This window comes from Pyrgilauda ruficollis, unplaced genomic scaffold, assembly GCF_017590135.1.
Source record: "Pyrgilauda ruficollis isolate IOZ18807 unplaced genomic scaffold, ASM1759013v1 scaffold44, whole genome shotgun sequence".
Classification (NCBI taxonomy): Eukaryota; Metazoa; Chordata; class Aves; order Passeriformes; family Passeridae; genus Pyrgilauda; species Pyrgilauda ruficollis.
Genome location: NW_024525934.1, coordinates 4901169 through 4918752, shown reverse-complemented (window position 1 = coordinate 4918752; position 17584 = coordinate 4901169). Strand labels below are relative to the sequence as shown.

The following is a 17584-nucleotide window of genomic DNA, read 5'->3' as shown; positions in this document are numbered from 1 at the left end:
AATTTCAAAACCTATGGGTTTTGTTCAGCCATGAGGCTGCAGGCTTTGTGAAATTAAATAGAAGTCACAGTGGCTGCACTGAGCACCACTTTTTATGACCCAAGAGATCTTACCTACTTTGCTAAGCAGTAGTTTCAACTCTGATCTGTCGCTCACCTACTTTGCTGAAGACCTTCACTAAATGCAGGGGATCATTTCCAAAACAAATGAAAAGCAAACAACAAGATAGAAAACAAATTTTATTGAATGAACAAAAGTCTAAAAGTCTCCCATTTTTGGTTAACAAAAGCAGCAACCTACAAAACCCCTGCATTCCATGACAAATCTTTTTATGTCAAAAAATTAATCCTTGAGCAGGTATGAACATTTGTACACAGAACAATACAACTGTTGAGATGTGTTTGGGCAAACAACTGGATTTATCAGGGAAAGAGAAAAAGGAAAAAAAAAGAATTCACCTGGAACACCTGAAAAAGCTTGAATTGTGTGCTGGCTGAGAGGTATATCATTGGGGCTGCCAGCAATTTTCAGCACTTGCATCCCCTTCACACAAAATGAAAAAAGCAGCAAAAGACAGAGATTAAGACTGAACAAACAAAAGAACCGCCAACAGAACTCAAGTGTTCAGCTAGCTCATTTGGCTAATGGTAAATGCAGCTTTTAATACTGAATTTCATAATCTTGTGTTAAGTGAGTCCATGCTCTCAGGAGGCTCCAGGGTAAGAATTCAGCCACTTTACCCACAGAGCAAAAATAATAGAGAAGTTCCATCCTCAAACAGGTGATTCCTCACAGTCAAAAACAGGCAACCAGATCAGGGAAAAGAAACTGAGACCTGCTTGACAAGATATGATTATCTGACTGACAGTCATACAGGAATTAAAGGAGAATGTACATTCTCTTTGTAAATCCAACAAGGTTTTCTAACCTATGTGATCTTTTTTTTTCATTTGCACTGGATATGGGCAGCCATACTAAAATGAAGTGCTAAAAACAAAGGCAATGTTTACTTTTATCCTTACACCATTTGCAGAATAACCCTTTTTTTATATTGCCATACCATAATTTTTCATGCTCTTGAACAATAAATATATTCAATGAAGTTTGTTTATTACATTGACTCATTTCAACCTGCTCTTTTGTTTTCACAGATCAGGACATAGTACAATTATTTCAAAAGAAATTATTGATTTTGTTATTGTGTTCACCTTTGATTGCAAAATTACAACAATCTGTGCTTATCTGTCACTTTATACATCAGATCTCATCTATTACAACCATATCAACATATTTATTTAATAATTATGAAGCTGTATCTTATACCATAATTTCTATTCTTATGTGTTCTAGGACTAATAAATCCCTAATATGTTTTGATTAAAACTAACTTTAATATATCAACTCTATAATCTAAAGTTAATTTTAATCATTTCCATCATAATCATTGTAACTCTGATACCCACTGTTCCTCCTCTCCCGAAGATTAGATTTCTTCCACATAGATTCTTGATGAAAACTAGCACTGAAAGATCGACCCAGTCGCCCGTGTTGTTTCTTAGATATATTGTCTTCACTCTCAGATTTGGAAATTCCTTGTCCTTGTGTTTGGGATTGTTTATTCTGTCTAACATTCCCAAATGGAAAATTCCAAGGACCAAATCTTTGCCAGTTAAGTCTCTGAAAGGCAATGATGCAATGAAGATTTCCTCCAACCTAATCAAAGTAAAAGAAGTACTTTGTTAAATGCCACAGGCACATTTCTAACATACATAGATATTTGACATCAACATTTTGGCAAGTAACATGATACTTTCAAGAAGAAAGCAAACAAGAAGTGCCACAACATATAAACCAGGAAAAAAAAATAAAAAACAACAAACAACAAAACACCACAAAATCATATACAGAAATATACAACTTGCATCAATCAATTCTGACTATTTCTCAGATTAAATTACTATTTGCTATTCATCTCTTTCATCTTTTTAAGTTATCAATTATATCCTTCATGGGCTAGTATCACTTATCTTCTGCTAGTCTTTTTTTACTTTCTAGCTATCTTCTCAGTAATTATCTGTTCTGGTCCATACTGATCTTGCTGACACCGTCTTCCATAGGGTCTTCACACCTGAAATCATCTCTTCAATCTATTATTACTCACAGAGTTTCAATCTGCAAATCAGAAACACATCCTCCACCCATGAGATACAGCCCTACCTATAGGAAAGAAAGCCACATGCATTGACAGTAACTCCACACAAGGGAGACACACACATTCATTTATGCCTGATCCTAGTCAATTGTACTTTCTTTTCCACTTAAATGTTGCTGGAGGGCCATACCCCAAAGGCTCTGTAATTTGACTGCAGAACATTTCTATACTTGCTGCAGCTACATTTTAAATCAACAAAGTTAAATATTCTGACCAAATACATTCTGTACACACAGATATCCTCGTTCATCCTAGCATATACCAAGCTACTGATGTTTTACATCTTGTCCAGCAAGTAAATCTAAATGACTTTGGTATGCAAGAACCCACATTATACTTTTGTCTTCAGCAACGCTTCATAACAGAAAAAATTCCTTTAGTGAAGTTATCTTACACTGCTGAAGTATGAGTAAGTTTGCAAAAACCTACCATGAATTTTCTCCCATCTTAGGGAGTTTACCTCACCTTCTTTGTTTTTCGATGTTGCAATCCTCTCTCTAGGTGTCGAATATCTAGATATTCTGGATTTTGAGTGTTTAGGTCAGTGACAATATCTGTCCACCTACAGAATAAAATCATTACTGCTCAGCTGATATTTATGAAACCTCAGCAGCACAAAGATACACATAAATACAGTCCTGTAGCTTTAAATAGTCTTATCAGTGATTTGAAGATAAGTGAATGTGTAAAGTTACAAAAGGCTCAGTATTAAAGACATCAAGCTAGATGCAAAAGTGTCGCTTTCAATCAAAGCATTCACAGTGATTATCCCTGCTCTTGGGAAACACCTTCCAAAATGAATAAGAGCACCATGAGTCATAGTTACATTCCTTGCACTTAGCAATTCATCAGTTTGGAAAAGAAAGAAGCAAAGTGTGGTTTAGGCAAGGAGAAACATAAGCCTTTTTTAAATTTAAACCTCTCCTACCCTTTTGTATTATTTTGTTCAGTTCCTTGGTTTCTTTTGCACATTAAATGTGCTTTTACCAGACAGCTCTCATCATAACTCACTCCTACATTTTATTTAATTCTAAACTATCAATTCAGTCACTCCCCATTCACTCAGCTTTTCAAAGATTCATAATTCCTTCCAGCCCAACTGAAACAAATAGTTTCACATTCCAGACCTCTTTAAACCTGTACATCACCTTTTCATTTCTGTCAATGTCTAACTACCTGTTTCTCTCTAACACCACCCTCCAAGTTGAGAAAATGCATTTCTATTCCAACCTTTGCCCCCTTTCCTTAAGCACAGAATTTTCTGCCAGCTCTCACTGGGAGTGCAGCAGGAGGAAGAATGTCTCCACAATCAAAATTAGTATTACAAAGGGTTTTATTATATATTCAGAAACTTTTTCCTGTGCCACTTGTAGCTAATATACCACACAACAAAGTTCTGTCCTTGGGACCTGCAATATGCCACTTCTCCTATCATATGCATAATGTGATTTTAATTTTGTTGCACTTAATCTCATAGTCCAATATACCCAGGTATTTGCAGTTATTGACAAGGTCACATTACTGACATAAAAAATTATTAAATATAACTAATCCATGATATTTCTACATAGCACCCTCTAGTTCTCCTAGTCTGTATGTCTAGTTTAGACATCAACTTTGAGTCAAATGTACTGTTTCTCATCTTAAATGTACTGCTTGAATGCACAGACAAGCAAATAACACAATAGAGTACAGGCTGCACCTGCACGTGAACTAGGAGACTATTCTGTGCACAATCTCAGCAGCAGCAGAAAATTCTGTGCACAGCCCAGACATGGCCTGTGGATGTCCTCAGCTCCAGTGCAAACTCCTCCATGGGCCATGCAGACTGTAAGTCACAACTGGCATGACAACAGCTGAAACTACCTTTTCTTCCTGACTAATGTGAGCTGTGTCACACTCAAACAAGAGATATGGGCTTTGGCTCTCGGCAGCCCACATGTGTTCTGACAGGTGATATAAAACTGCAGAGCCAGCCTTGAGGTCAAAACACAAAGCCTCTCACTAAAGCAGCACCAGTTTCCATTAGATACATATATATACACATGTATATATTCATTCAAAAGAACTAAAAAGTCACTCAGCGACTCTGAGTAGAGAACTACAAACTGTTTTGAAAGAAAACATTCTTACTAAGTAACATACCTTTTACAATGTATTGTCGGATGCTTTCTGCTGGGCTCTCCAATTAAGATCCAATATTCTACTTCTTGCTGCAAGACACGACCTCTGTTCAACAGAAGACACAATCCTAGTAAGATTTACTGTGCATACTAAAAAGAAAAATATATTAACAGTCTCTTGTTCTTTTTAGGAGTTTCTAACATGTAAAACTGTTTCCTCAGCCAAACTAAAAACCAGCTCCTCTGCTATAGTGCTTGCAATTGCGTATGGAGAACCTTTTGTTCCACAAGGCCTGAAAGCAAACCTTGGGGATGCTTCTACACATTATTTGAGAGGAAGACAGACTTTCACTAAAAGCAGATTTATTTGGATGAAAGACAGTCTGGTACATGATGTAAATATATAGGAAACAACAGAAATAAGAGTTGTGGAAAGCCACATAAATGTGGTACAAACAGCTTCCTCCCTATTGGTGATGCCTAACAGACATGAAAGAGTCATTTCCACTATTTTTAAACTGTACCTTGGCTGACAGTTGTTACTAAGAGCTGTAGGGTAATCTGTAAGAACAAAACTGGCAACTTTAAATGCTTCCTTCTAAACATCCAATACCAGATACCAAAATCCAAACCTTTGAATTAATACTACTTTGCAATCAACTTCCAAGAAGCTCAAAGCTTGCAGTAACCTTGTCAAGGAAAATTTCTGACAAGTATTAGGGCAAAACTGACAAGATACACAGGACTGTTCTGTGACTTCCTGAGTATAATTATTTCATTAAAAACTATATCAGTTTCAACTGTGACAAAACCTGACATTTTTCTGCCTAGGGTATTAGAGAGCATATGGCCTTATTGCTTGGAACAATTTGTTTACTTTCAAAAAATTCCCTGTAAAATAACAATGTATTCCATCAGTGCAAAGATGGGAAACCAAGACACAGGATAGATTGATTGACTTACCTAAAGTCACACTGGAAGTCTGTGGTTGAACTGGGAACTGAACCCAGGTCCCCCGAGTCCAAATCCAGCAACCTAAGATCATACAGGAAGTCTGTGGGTGACCTAAGAACTGTCTCTAAGCTCCGTCTAGCAAGCTATCCACCCACTTCTTTTGGGACCTAAAATGTTTCTTAGCTGGATTTTTAAATAAAAATTTTACTTTGTAAGTAGAGTGCAAAAACAGGTAAACAAGAACTGCTCCAGAGTCTATTGGTAATCCTTCTGAAAACAAAACTGGCTTTTTTCCTCAGTAGGATCAGAAAATTCAAAGAAAACAGGATGCTCATCTGGGTCTGACCTCCAGCCTAGAGTATGGCTATAAAAGCTTCTTGAACTTATTATTTCATGCTACATTGTTAGAAGAAAACTGTTGTTAAGAAAGAAAGCTAATAGTAACTTAAAAATAACATCACTAGTGACTAAGAATCCATTTCAGCCATGGATTCATTTCATTCATTTCAGAATGAAAGTTGTTCTCACTCATTACTAAACAACATAAATTTAAATTAGTTAAAAGGCATGCTATGTTTCCACACTCTGGATCATATTATTTCTCAGACTGTATTTTTGATCTAGTAAACTTTTTTTTTCACTTTGATCTTCTAGTGCAGATTCTTCCTAACTGATTGAGTAAGTGAGAGATTAACATTTTGGTAAACTGAAATAGACTGATGTGTTGGATTTCTACTTGGGGAATATTTTTTTACACTCTTCTCACAAACCTGGCAAGTCAGTGAACTCAGTCTCAATAAAAAACTGTATTCTTTTGTTCATATATTAAAAGCTTTCATTAGCCCTATCATAAACTTCACACTGGGAACCAACTGGACTCAGATGATTATGCTTTATCACCACAATCAATGACCATTTTGAACTCCAAAAGTAGAGCTAGCATTCTCTATTCCTTGATGTGACCCTACCTCTTCAACAAAGTCAAAGTCAGACTGCTCAGCAAGCAAATAGGCAGAAGTTCACCTTATACTAGTGACCTACACTTTTCATCGCTTAACATTCCCCAGTTCTGGTATCCGCTAATTTTCTCAGGGATTGACTACCTATGCTCTATAATACTAATACTGACCAATGGCTGAACACAGAGAAAGTCCAACAGAATCCTTTAATACATACCATGTTTGCAACCCCTCTGAGAGAGGAGTAACAGCTTAATATGACTCAGTGAATGAGGTAAAACAAACTACTCTCCTCAAGAGAGTGCACAGAGTGCTCTACAATGTATAGCACTCTACAACAAGCAGCAAGGTAAATGCCTTAAAAAAGCTAACACATATCTCAAGAATTAATATTTTTAAAGTTAAAATGTGTGGGTTTAATACAAGACTCTCCCCAAATTCCATATGAATATTAGTGCTATTACCTTTTTTTTTTACATCTGTATTCAATTGAAAACTATATCAAGTACAGTATTATATTATCCTAGTAGAGTCATTCTGACAAATCTGAAATTATTATACAGGGAACTGCATTTCTATTCTAAAATAACTGGCATATTAAGCTTATAGAAGTATTCCAGCATTTCAAGCATTGTTAAAAAAAGCCAAACCTAATATCTTAGCCCAAAGGTCTCTTCTAGCTTTTCTTCCCTCACTCCCTCCCAATTCCTGGTAACAAATTCTTCACACATCTTTACTTTTCTATGCATTACATGCCAGTAGTTGGAGTTTACCATCACCGTTATTAGTCAATATTAATGCAACAAAAGTACGTAACAACCATCCTGTGATATCTACACAACCCTTGCTATTCCCATACTCAAGCACTGGTTTCTAAATGTAAATTTCACCACATCCACCTCATGAAGGATTAATATCACTGTAGACTTTTTGCTTCTAGTTTGTAAAGGAAAATTGCAACATACACTTCGTTTTCCCTTTCAAGCTCTCTAGAAACAGATTCTCCCTATAATTAGCTGGCCTTTTATCATTTTAGCCTTAAAAAATACCTCACCTGGCCTTTTTCAGCCCATATGTTTTTATTTTTCAGATTAGTTTCCTTCGCTTGTCCTTCAATAACTACCTTCTCTCTACATGGCTAGAAGGTCTTAAAAAACCAATTTTTTAATACCACTTAGAGTTTTCTGATTTAAGTTCTCTCAATGTAGTCTGGTTAGTTATGTTTCATTTTAAGTCAGTCCTTTCAAATCACCCTGTAGTGTTTTTCTAGCTCAGACAGATGCCTATATGACACAAACCGAACCATTATTTACGGAGAAAATTTGTCTCAATTTGCAGTAAGTTTCTGTGCTTCTTCCAGTAAAATAAGCAGTAAACAAAATAATAATTAAATAAAAAATAATAATAATAAGTAAAAAAAATAATAATTCCAGTAAACACGGTATCTTACCTATAGGCTTTACTAGCTTTTACTGGGGTTGCTTCAAATCCAATTGGGCAAAAATAATGGTTTTGGCAGTGGTAGATGTAGGCCATTGATTCGTCTTTCAGTCCACGCGTTAGCTTCGCTAGGGCCCCTGCAGCTACACAGAAAGATCAGGTTACAGGCCAGGGTGCTTTGGGTCCTGTGTAACACAGTCAGCAGAAAAAAAGACCTATTTGATAACAAAGTAGTTATACTGCTTTTTAAGTGGGAGGACATGACCTCACAGGCATGCACAAAACACACTTTTGATTTCGAACTTATTACTTTTTTGTACCAGACAGGAAATTAAATACTATCTGCTGCACAGTCTGTACCAGGGAAATGCAATATAAAGTATGCTTTGTGTTTAGATCAAAATCAAACTTAAAAAAAGAACCAGAAGTATCTCTTAACCCAGGAAATACACACTGCAACAGAAGGCAGTCCCAGCTGCCCTAGGTCAGATGTGGCACACATTGATGATAATACTGAAACCACTGAAAACACTCAAACATTTTGGTATCATGAGCCTCTTGGAGCTTCCTAGTCTCAGGAACACACAGAGGCATGCAATGGTTTATAATGTGACCACAGTGCTCAGTTTCAGGAGAAGACTAGAAGAGGCACTGGAACATGACAATTTTCAAGCGGGATGTCAAGAAAAAAAAAATCCATTTTTATGATATTTAAAACTTTTCAGCGTGATTTTGTGCTTTCAAAGAACCTTTCAGTTAGAAGGTAATTACCCAGACTATACCTAAGGCTAGTAAACTGTGCAGGAAAGTAAAATTTTTTAAACAGAACACGTAAAAAGTAGACAAAAATGCAGCTTCATAAGCTAATTGAGAATTATCATAATAACTTTAAAGAGAGATGTTAGCTACAGACAGGCAGAACAGGTAAGTTCATTACCTTTAAAACTATGCTTTTATGCTTTTTAAAAGCATAAAACATTAAGTAAGGACAAATTCTTTTTGTTCTCACAGTGGATGACAGCAAAGAAATCTTCCCACACACCAACACAGAACTGGAAATGCAGTTGTTTTTCTGGATATCTTAAAATTCCAATTCTGTGGCAGAATACACAGCACAGAATGTATTTTATCATAATAAAAATATAAATGAAAATTTTAGCTAAATCAGAAAAAAAGTAAAACCAGAAAAATCAGCCAACTTGGAGCTATTTGATATCTCATATTGGACTGGAAGTACTACTTACAGACTTTGTCCTGTCAAATGCTACACACTGCAGGATTTTTCAGTTTATACACTGTAAGATAAATACTTTAGCATTAGCTACGTACCAGTTTCTCCAGCTGTCTTGTTCTTCCCATGAGGTTTATACAGAACATATGAGCATCCCTTGATATGGAAGTGATCATTTATTTGCCTAAACCACCTGAAACAATAAGCTTAAAGACTGTAGTAACTCAAGAGTTATTAAATGCAATTTCATTTCTCACACTTTGCCTGTGCTTCGACAGTTTAGGAAAAAAAGTCTTGGTGTGCTGCTAAGTACCTACCTCACTAATATTTAGAGTGTAGATGACCATGGCACCCAATACAAAACTTACATATCCTAGACAGAGAAGTAAATACACAGAGACTTTTCCTTCATCTTGCTTTTCCAGACTTGACATATAGATACATAATAACCAAAGATCTGGATGTGAAATGTTGGTCCAGTTGTATTTAGCCCAGTCACCTCTAATGTTCAATTACTCGCCTTTAGAAAGACACACAAATTCTGAGGTACCAAACTTCAACTGTGATTTGTAGGCTACATAAATGAAATCTAAGATATCAGAAGGGACCCTTCAAATGAGACTTTCTGCTTATCCTGTTGGGTTTCTCTCACCTAAACTTCACAAAGCCTGAGCATTACAGGAGCCTCATACTGCAACTCCTCACTGCAGCACTAAGTAAGGACAAGCCTGAATTGGAAGATTCAAATTCACATGTTTGAAGATAATACCTCAATCATAAAGCTAAGTTGGGTAATGGGGTTGGCTTCCAGCCCTCCTGTTTCCCAATCTGCCAAGCACTTCAATATTATTGGACAAGGCAGGAAAAAAAAGAAAACAAAGATAGGTAACTTCTCTGCTGCATAGGGAATGCTCAAAGAGGAAATCAAAGAAGAATTATAAGTTTAACTTTTGTCTGTATAGACTGTTGACACAAAGAGACAGAACATTATATCAGCTTGGTCTATAAGAGTTGCTATACCCTGACATACTTCTGAAGAGATACAAATCCTGGATCTGAATTTCCTAAAGCAAGTAAGGAAATTTTCATTACATTTTCCAACGATTTAGCCAGTATGCTAGATGAAGAATAGACTGCTGCCACATTTTCAAATCCAGCACAACCCTGATCTGCCAAATACTACATATTGCCCTAAAAAAAATTAACTAAATCAAATACAATCCATGAAGCAAGCAAGAATACTGCAAAAGTTTTTAATCTCACCAAAAGGTAACACACCAAAGCCCTGTCAAAATGTTCAGCACTCTAGTACAATATGCTTCTTGGCTCTGTTTAATCCTAGAATGTCTTATTAATTTAATATAAAAAAAAGGTACAAAGAATTTAGGTCTAACCTTTAAATATCAGGAAACAGCAGAGCAGAAGTGATAAAAAACTGCAAAATGTTCTGTGACTCCAGCCCTACGTTTTTGTTCCTGAACAGCTCCAATGCAGCAAGGATTCAGCACTACCTCATTTTCATTTCTTAAATTACATTTTACATTAAGCTAGTAGCGTATCAATTGTCTTTTCAGGCCATTTCAGTGATACTAGCAAGCACTTAACATGCATTTTCAAAAAAGAGGAAAATAAGTGTAAAGAGAAAGTTTCCTAACCAGGAGACTATGCTCATTAGAGTATTATATAACCACTACACAAACTGAACCAAAAATCAAATACAATTTCACATTGACCTGACCTGTGTAACAACATCAAATCATTCAAAATGGCCAGTGCAAACAACCCTTTGAGAAGTTTCCTTGTCAGAGTACTCAGGTATGCTTCATTATTCTAAAACTTAAGAGGATTAACATGTCAGCCACTTAGTTTTTAAATAAATTAACTACTACCATATTTTTTAAGGTTCTGTCTCTTAGCTGCATCAAAAGAATCAAACATACCTCATTAGAGTTGTATTTCCAGTGAAGGGACCAAACCTAATTTCCTCAAATGGGGGCTGAAAGCCCAGTATATGCAAGGCTTCTTCTTGAGTGATGGGGGGTAAACTTAAAAAAAAAAAAAAAAAGTGTTGTAATTAGAAACAGTTTTAATGCTCTAGAGGCAAAGCAAAGCAGTCTGTGTGTGACTTTACCTTCCAGCTCCCAGTGTGCTATATAAGAAATTCCAGCAAGACACTAAGGATGAAATTCCACAGGAAGTCTTGTATTGAGGTCGGCTAACACAATACCTTAAACAAAAAACCTCAGACATATTAGTAACACAATCTTGACTCACGTACATGACAAACATGAACTACTTTTTTGTGTGCCATACCACTGAAGTGCCACATTATATTGAATGTTTTTGTGCCATCTGTATTAAAATAAAAAAAAAAATCCAAAACAACTGAATACTTAAAAACAAAAATGAAGAAATGTTAATCAATTTCTTTGCCAGATGCCACTACTCTATTTCATAGACATCAGTTCAAATTTCTAACAGCCCCATGGGAGTTTTGTACAAATGATCCTGTATGAAAATATGATTCTGTACTAATATAATAAATGGTTTTATCCACTCCCTTCTAACACGTGCACTTGCAGCAAACCGCGTCTCTACCGATTTCCTAATGAATGTCATTCTGGGCCACAGATTCCCTAGGTTAACTTTCTGGTGTCACAGAAAAAGATAGAACCAGACAGATGCATTAAACTAACTGAATTAGTGAGCTAGCAATAGTAATACAATAATCGTTGTATAGAAATGACAGATTCTGATCAAGTATTTCCCAGTAAAAAGTAAAATCAGAAGTAAAACATATCAGTGGTATTAAGGTTACTTTTTGCCTGACCATGCTATTGAACTTGTATTTTGTTTTGCAATGAATCCCCATGTAAGTTTTTCCCTGTGCTGAAAGTAAAAGGAATGTTTGGAGAGACAAATGTTTTAAGAATTTCAACAGATGGGAGGGAAGCTCAAATTTTTCTTTTAGAATGCATGAGACAGTGTGTATATGCTTAACATCTCTACTAAAAAAAAAAAAATTACAAAGCCATTATTGAGAAGTTTGAAATCAGGTAACTAGCAACAGTATTTACTGAGAAACTACGTGGTTAGTGTAGTTCATAGATTCATAACTTCACAAATGAATTCATAAATACTACCATCTCCGAAGGTCCAACACTTTTCTCTCCTTCACGTCTTCAAGAGCTGAACGTTGAGGACACTCCCTGTACTGTTTGCTCTTTTTGTCCACAGATTTTTTCTTTGTCCCTTGTTTCTTCATGCTGCCTGCAAATCAAATTTCAGAATCAAACGAATGTCTAGTTTGCCATTTGCAGCTTTCTTCTTAAATACTTTTAGCAATAGCATACAGCTCAAATACAGACACCAGTTGTGTTAGTAAGCGTAAACTGGGACTAAATGTTAACTGAAAGAAGAAAGCTCAAATACATAATCTAAATTGTCAACAGGTTTGTAAAGCTGCCATTAGCTCTGTAAACAACATGGTGTTTAGATCATGAACAGAATTAATGATGACCTGCCCAACTGTTTAGAGAGATAAGTCAATCTGATTATTCTAATGCATTAAATCACCCATCCCAGAAATAGTCTCAGACCAACACGGACCTCCCGTCTCCTAACACTATGTAGGTGCAGAACATAATGAAATGCTTGTTTTTCACTGCCAGCCTTGAAATCAGCTATAGTTTCTGATGAAAACTTATATGCAAATCCATTAATAATAATATACACCCAAGGTCTTTTCCTTTTTATAAGACACTGTGACAGTAGAAAATGGAGAGTTGGGCCATGTGCTAAAGCAGAAATATTTTTGTCCTCTTTGATGCCATACATCCAGATGCATAAGATACTAGGTCCTATTAAAACAAAAGAAAAAAACCCACTCCATCAACAAAGTGGAAGGGTCGGATACCAGAAACCATCCCAAATACTACACAGTTAAGCAGAAGTCAGCCTTGCTTTGGATCAACTTCCCCTGGCAGTTATACTTGATTTTTACTCCTTCTCTCTTGCCTATCCTGATGAGCAGGCTCCTTGAAATGAAGTACAGGCTCTTCCACAGCAGTTCCTCACGGGACACATGTGCTGGCTCCCTTCACAAACAAGCCAGAAACAAAAGCCTTTTCCTTTCACATCAAAACATCACCACCTCACCTGTTTTGTTCTTCAGATTTGAGTTCATGCCATTGAACTCAGATTTGTCTATTTCCCATGCCAGTGGAAGCTTTCCAAGATTGCCAGGCAGGCTTTCCAAGTTAGCATCTTCATTGTAGATGATCTCTGAAGCACCAGTTTGAACACTGAGTAAGTTAGGTGTGTTATTTCCAACATTTAAGGCAGCACTACTTGATAGGCAGGCACTAACTGAAGCACTTGGACTTTTACAAATAGATGTGACTCTGTTTAAAAAAGCATAGTCTGAGCAGATGGTATAAAACTTCTCTCTTGTATGAGTCACAGGACATCCCCATGGATAATGCCCATCTTCCCTAGACACCAAGGATGCAGTGGAGGTGTCTGACATGCAGTATGGCTTCACGGGATCGTGAAGAGAAGCTTCTGGGGATTCTTTCCCAGGTCTGTTTTCAGTGTTTCCATTATTTCCAGAACCATTTTCTTTTTCATCTTCTGAAATAGTAGGCATTGAATGATACTAAGAGTATTGCACAGCAAAGAATATTTTTTCTTTATGTTTTAATTACAACAGGGTTTTCATCATTGCCTCCATTGCTTCTGCAAGGTATCAACAAGGTACCTGAAAAAAAATGTTAAGTTAGTACAGGTGTCTCATTCAGCATAAAATATACACAAAGCTTATCTTTGAACTCATAGCCAATAAAAGCTGAAATACCCTTTGAGATACCACAACACACGTGGTGTCTTTCCCTAAGCCTCTCTAGACTCTGCAATCAGCACTTTTTATCATTTGTGAGATGCCAACAGCATACACCGCAGTGATATCATGATGAGGACATAATAAGTAATTACACTTACAAACCAGCACACAAAAAAAAAAAAAATTTAAAGCTTTCTACATGTTCTTGGGTGTGGTTGCTCATTTCTATCCCTTACAGTCACAGTACACTATGAAATACAGAATAATTTATACAAATTAATAAATCACCATACAGCAATTTAAGGTCATAATTTAAGGTCTTAATTCTGCTGAATCCGGCAAACTTTTGCTGCAAGTGAAGTTCAAGCATACAATTACAGTAACTATAACCTATCGATTGTAAATTGACAACACCACCCTCAATCTGTTCCAGTGCTTTCCTCCTACAGCTGTTAAAGGTTCCCTTTTATTTTTACGTGCCTCTTATTCTTCAAGACGTGAGAAAGAAAAGCAGGTTTTGTTTATGGCAGCTAAGAATTACCAAAAACAAATTTAGACGGCTGGCTGGCTTGCTTTAAGCGATCACTTTTAAAGGGCAAGCTGACAGCGTGTGTGTTATCTGTCACCTCAGCAGCTCGCACGTCTGCAGACACGCGCCGCAGATGGGAACCTGGCGCGAGGGAGGCAGGAATTCCGCTCCACTGCCTCCTCCGGCAACACTGGCTTCGGGCCGCTGCCGCGCACCTGCGGCGCTCCGGGAGCGCCTCTGGCCGCCCGGGGCCGGCCGGGTTCCGCTCGGCGGAGCGCAGGGACACATCCGAGCACCCGCCCCTCCCCCCGCGCTGCCGCCAGCCGGCTCCGGAGTGAACAGCCGCGGGCTTGGAGAAGGGGCCCCCGGGACCGTGGGCTCGCCCCCGTCCTGGGCGCCTCCGAGGGGCAGCGGCGGCGGCGGGGCTGCGCCCGGCCCGTGTTACCTGCGCGGAGCGGGGCTCGCCGGAGTCGCCTCCCCGGCCGCGGCGGAGCGGGGACGCGGGCGCGCCGGAAGCAGACACAGCCGCGCGCTCACCTGCGCGCCCCCGCCGCCCCCCGCCTCCTCCGCCGTCGGCCCGCACCAACTCCCGCCGCCGCACGGGGACGGGGAGAGGCGCGGGGCTGCCCGGCGGCCACGGCCGCGCTCACGCTGAGGCCCCTCACGGTGCCTCGGAGGAACCAGTGGCGAGCGCCTCCCGGCTGGGCCGCGACTGCGCCTCGGTGCCGTGAGTGGCGCCTCTTCGGTTGCCCTCCCCCCCATATGTGCCCTCATGGTCTCGCCCGCTGGTGCCCCGCGGGCGGGAGGGGGAGGGAGGGGAGGAGCAGGTCGGGGATGGCGGGGGCGGGAAGCGCCGCCTGTGTGGGGGCTCGGCGCGGAATTGTGAGAAACACTGAGGGAGATGGGCCTGATCTGCCTCGAGAAGAGACGGCTGAGAGGGGATCTCATCAGTGTCTATAAGTATTGAAGGGAGGGTGCCAAAAGGATGGAGCCAGGTTCTGCTCGGTGGTGCCGAGCAATAGGACGAGAGGCAACGGGCAGAGATTGATGGGCAGGAAATTCGACGTGAATATGAGGAAGAACTTATTTACTGTGCAGGTTACCAAGCATTGGAACAGATTGTCCAGAGAGGTTGTGGAGTCTCCCTCACTGGGGGTGCTGAAGAACCGTCTGGATGCAATCCTGTGCAATGTGTTGTGGGCTGACCCTGCCTGGGCAGGGAGCTTGGACCACATTACCTTACATTTGCACCAGGGTCTTGGTTCCTTTGACAGTAGTAAGAACATGTGTAACAACAATGCTTCTGTAAAACTGTATGAAGGAATGAAAGTTTATTTCAGGTAACACTGTCTGGAACTGACAATATTTGTCATCTCATCCTTCATTGCAGTCAACATGAACAAACACAGTACACTGAAGATGCAACTGGAGCTGTTCTGCTACTGCCACAAATATGTAAAATTAATTCATTTTTAAATACTCAGATGGATTTTATAACAAAGTCGTTATAAAATTTTAAATAAAATATCAAAAAGTTATATGATGTCCTGCTGACAGAGGATTCCCTCCTGGCAATAACAACACTGTGCCCTCAGTCCACAGTGCTTCTACTCCCAGCAATACCTTCTGTGAGAGGTGCTGCAATTAATGGAAAAAAACCAGAATCTATTATCTCCTGAATTGCTAGTGTTGTTTGATGGTTCTCAATGGCTAGGCAGAGCTGAATTGTCAAAGTGCTCGAGCAATTGTGGGTACAGCCATGTTTGCCCTCCCCTGGACATGAGAAGAACTAGATCACATTCCATAGTTCATGTGGCTTCATCCTGAGGCAACCTGCCCCTTGTAAAGGAGAACATCCCTTGTGCCTTTGCCAGCTGGAAGCCTGTTGAGCCTTAGTCGGCCAACAGCCTTTGATATAATTAAATAATTCTGCCTCCAAAGCGTTTTTATCTGAGCCAAATTATAGGCATTAGGATAGCAGTGATGTTGGCTTTGCCAGCCAAGACTAAAATTAGGTTGCATGATTTATCTTATAACTTGTTTGGGTGCTGACAAATAGTGCCAAATCTCTGCATGGATTCCCTGAGCTGCACTTATGTGGGGGGAAAAAAGCTGGAGGAGAGAACATCAGGAGGGTGGAAGTGTGTCACCTTTGTTGCTGCTGTGCTTTTTTTAACATGTCGGTGCCATCCTGCTAAGAGGGGGAAGCATGATCTGTGAATTCTACAGCTATCCAATTTCTTTTAATTAAAAACATTTCTAAAGTTCTCTTCCACTAGAGGAGACTGGCTTCTCTCATACAGCAAAATATAAGCTGGGAAGGAGTGTGATTTCTTTACACATCAGGAGAGTAAAGAACGGGAAAGGAGAGGAGCTAAAGAGTCATGGATATACAATAGAATCTGTGTGAATTTTTAGACTGGAAATTGTAAGTCTTCTAGCTGCTGAATGTTCTGAAAACTCATCACAGTTAGAACATAACAGGCCAAAAACTATGTCTTTAAAAGCTGGATCTTGGTAATATTTAAGGCATTTTGTAATGACTTGTTGGTTAGAAAACACTCTCTTCATCAACACAAGTTATCATTTCTCGGCTTGAAATTTTCTTCAAACAAGTGCTTTTTTGCATGCTTTTCTCTAAGCATTTTTGCAGTATTTCAAAATGTAAAATACAAAATATTTTTGAAATTCATGAGTCCTTGCTGATGAGTTTCAATTTTCTTTATTGTTTGCCTTAACAAGAGAGAAGCAGTCAAGAGCCAAGTTGAAAGTATCTTAGAGGTCTTTTCCAACCTAAATGATTCTGTGTGTAGTTAAGAACAGCATTGGTGTTTGGGACTATCTCTCTGCAAATGGAGGCTGGATTATTTGACAGACAAAGGGCCATGGAATCACCAAAGGCCCACACTGGGTGATTGCCCTGGTGGCAACAGGTGAGGTGCCTCCTCACCTCTGCTCCAGACAATCCCAGACCTGCACTACCGGCAGCCACAAATCACAGAGTCACAAAACTATTAAGGGAGGAAGGGACCTCAGGAGATCATCTAATCCAACTGCCAAGGCAGGGTCACCTGGAGCAGGTGGCATGGGAACACAGTGGGTTTGGAATGTCTCCAGAGAGGAGGACTCCACGGCCTCCATGGGCAGCCTGTTCCAGGGCTTTGTCACCCTCAGTGCAAAGAAGCTCTTCAGCTGCTCCGGGGAGGATTCTGAAAACACATTTTCCGGATTGTAAACTCCATTTCCCACCCTAATGTTTGAGAACGGACTGAAAGGAGGCTGGGGGAGGAGGGGGG

General features: G+C 39.3%; 1 protein-coding gene across 3 annotated transcripts; it reads right to left on the bottom strand.

The window, feature by feature from the left end:
* Nucleotides 1–226: 226 nt before the first annotated feature.
* On the bottom strand, nt 227–15039 carry BIVM (basic, immunoglobulin-like variable motif containing). 3 transcript variants are annotated; one of them, XM_041478263.1, is made up of 11 exons: nt 14734–15039; nt 13078–13678; nt 12063–12189; nt 11051–11146; nt 10860–10964; nt 9018–9112; nt 7699–7831; nt 5299–5370; nt 4358–4441; nt 2678–2774; nt 227–1713 (listed from the first exon to the last, which is right to left on the bottom strand). In XM_041478263.1, exons 2-11 carry the CDS (start codon nt 13565–13567, stop codon nt 1423–1425), a joined length of 1590 nt encoding a protein of 529 aa, XP_041334197.1. In that variant the 5' UTR covers nt 13568–13678; nt 14734–15039; the 3' UTR covers nt 227–1422. The 3 variants fall into 3 exon arrangements, with proteins under 3 accessions (XP_041334197.1, XP_041334198.1, XP_041334199.1); XM_041478264.1 differs by having other exon boundaries at nt 14826–15039; XM_041478265.1 differs by lacking the exon at nt 5299–5370.
* Between the last annotated feature and the right edge of the window lie 2545 nt (nt 15040–17584).

Excerpts from the sequence above, each read along its gene's own strand:
- BIVM (XM_041478263.1), bottom strand. The coding sequence starts at position 13,567 with ATGCCTACTATTTCAGAAGATGAAAAAGAAAATGGTTCTGGAAATAAT. Across the intron at positions 5,371-7,698 it reads AAAGCTAGTAAAGCCTATAG|GTTGCTGGATTTGGACTCGG; the intron begins GTAAGATACCGT and ends GTATGATCTTAG. Across the intron at positions 4,442-5,298 it reads GACTTCCAGTGTGACTTTAG|AGGTCGTGTCTTGCAGCAAG; the intron begins GTAAGTCAATCA and ends TCTGTTGAACAG.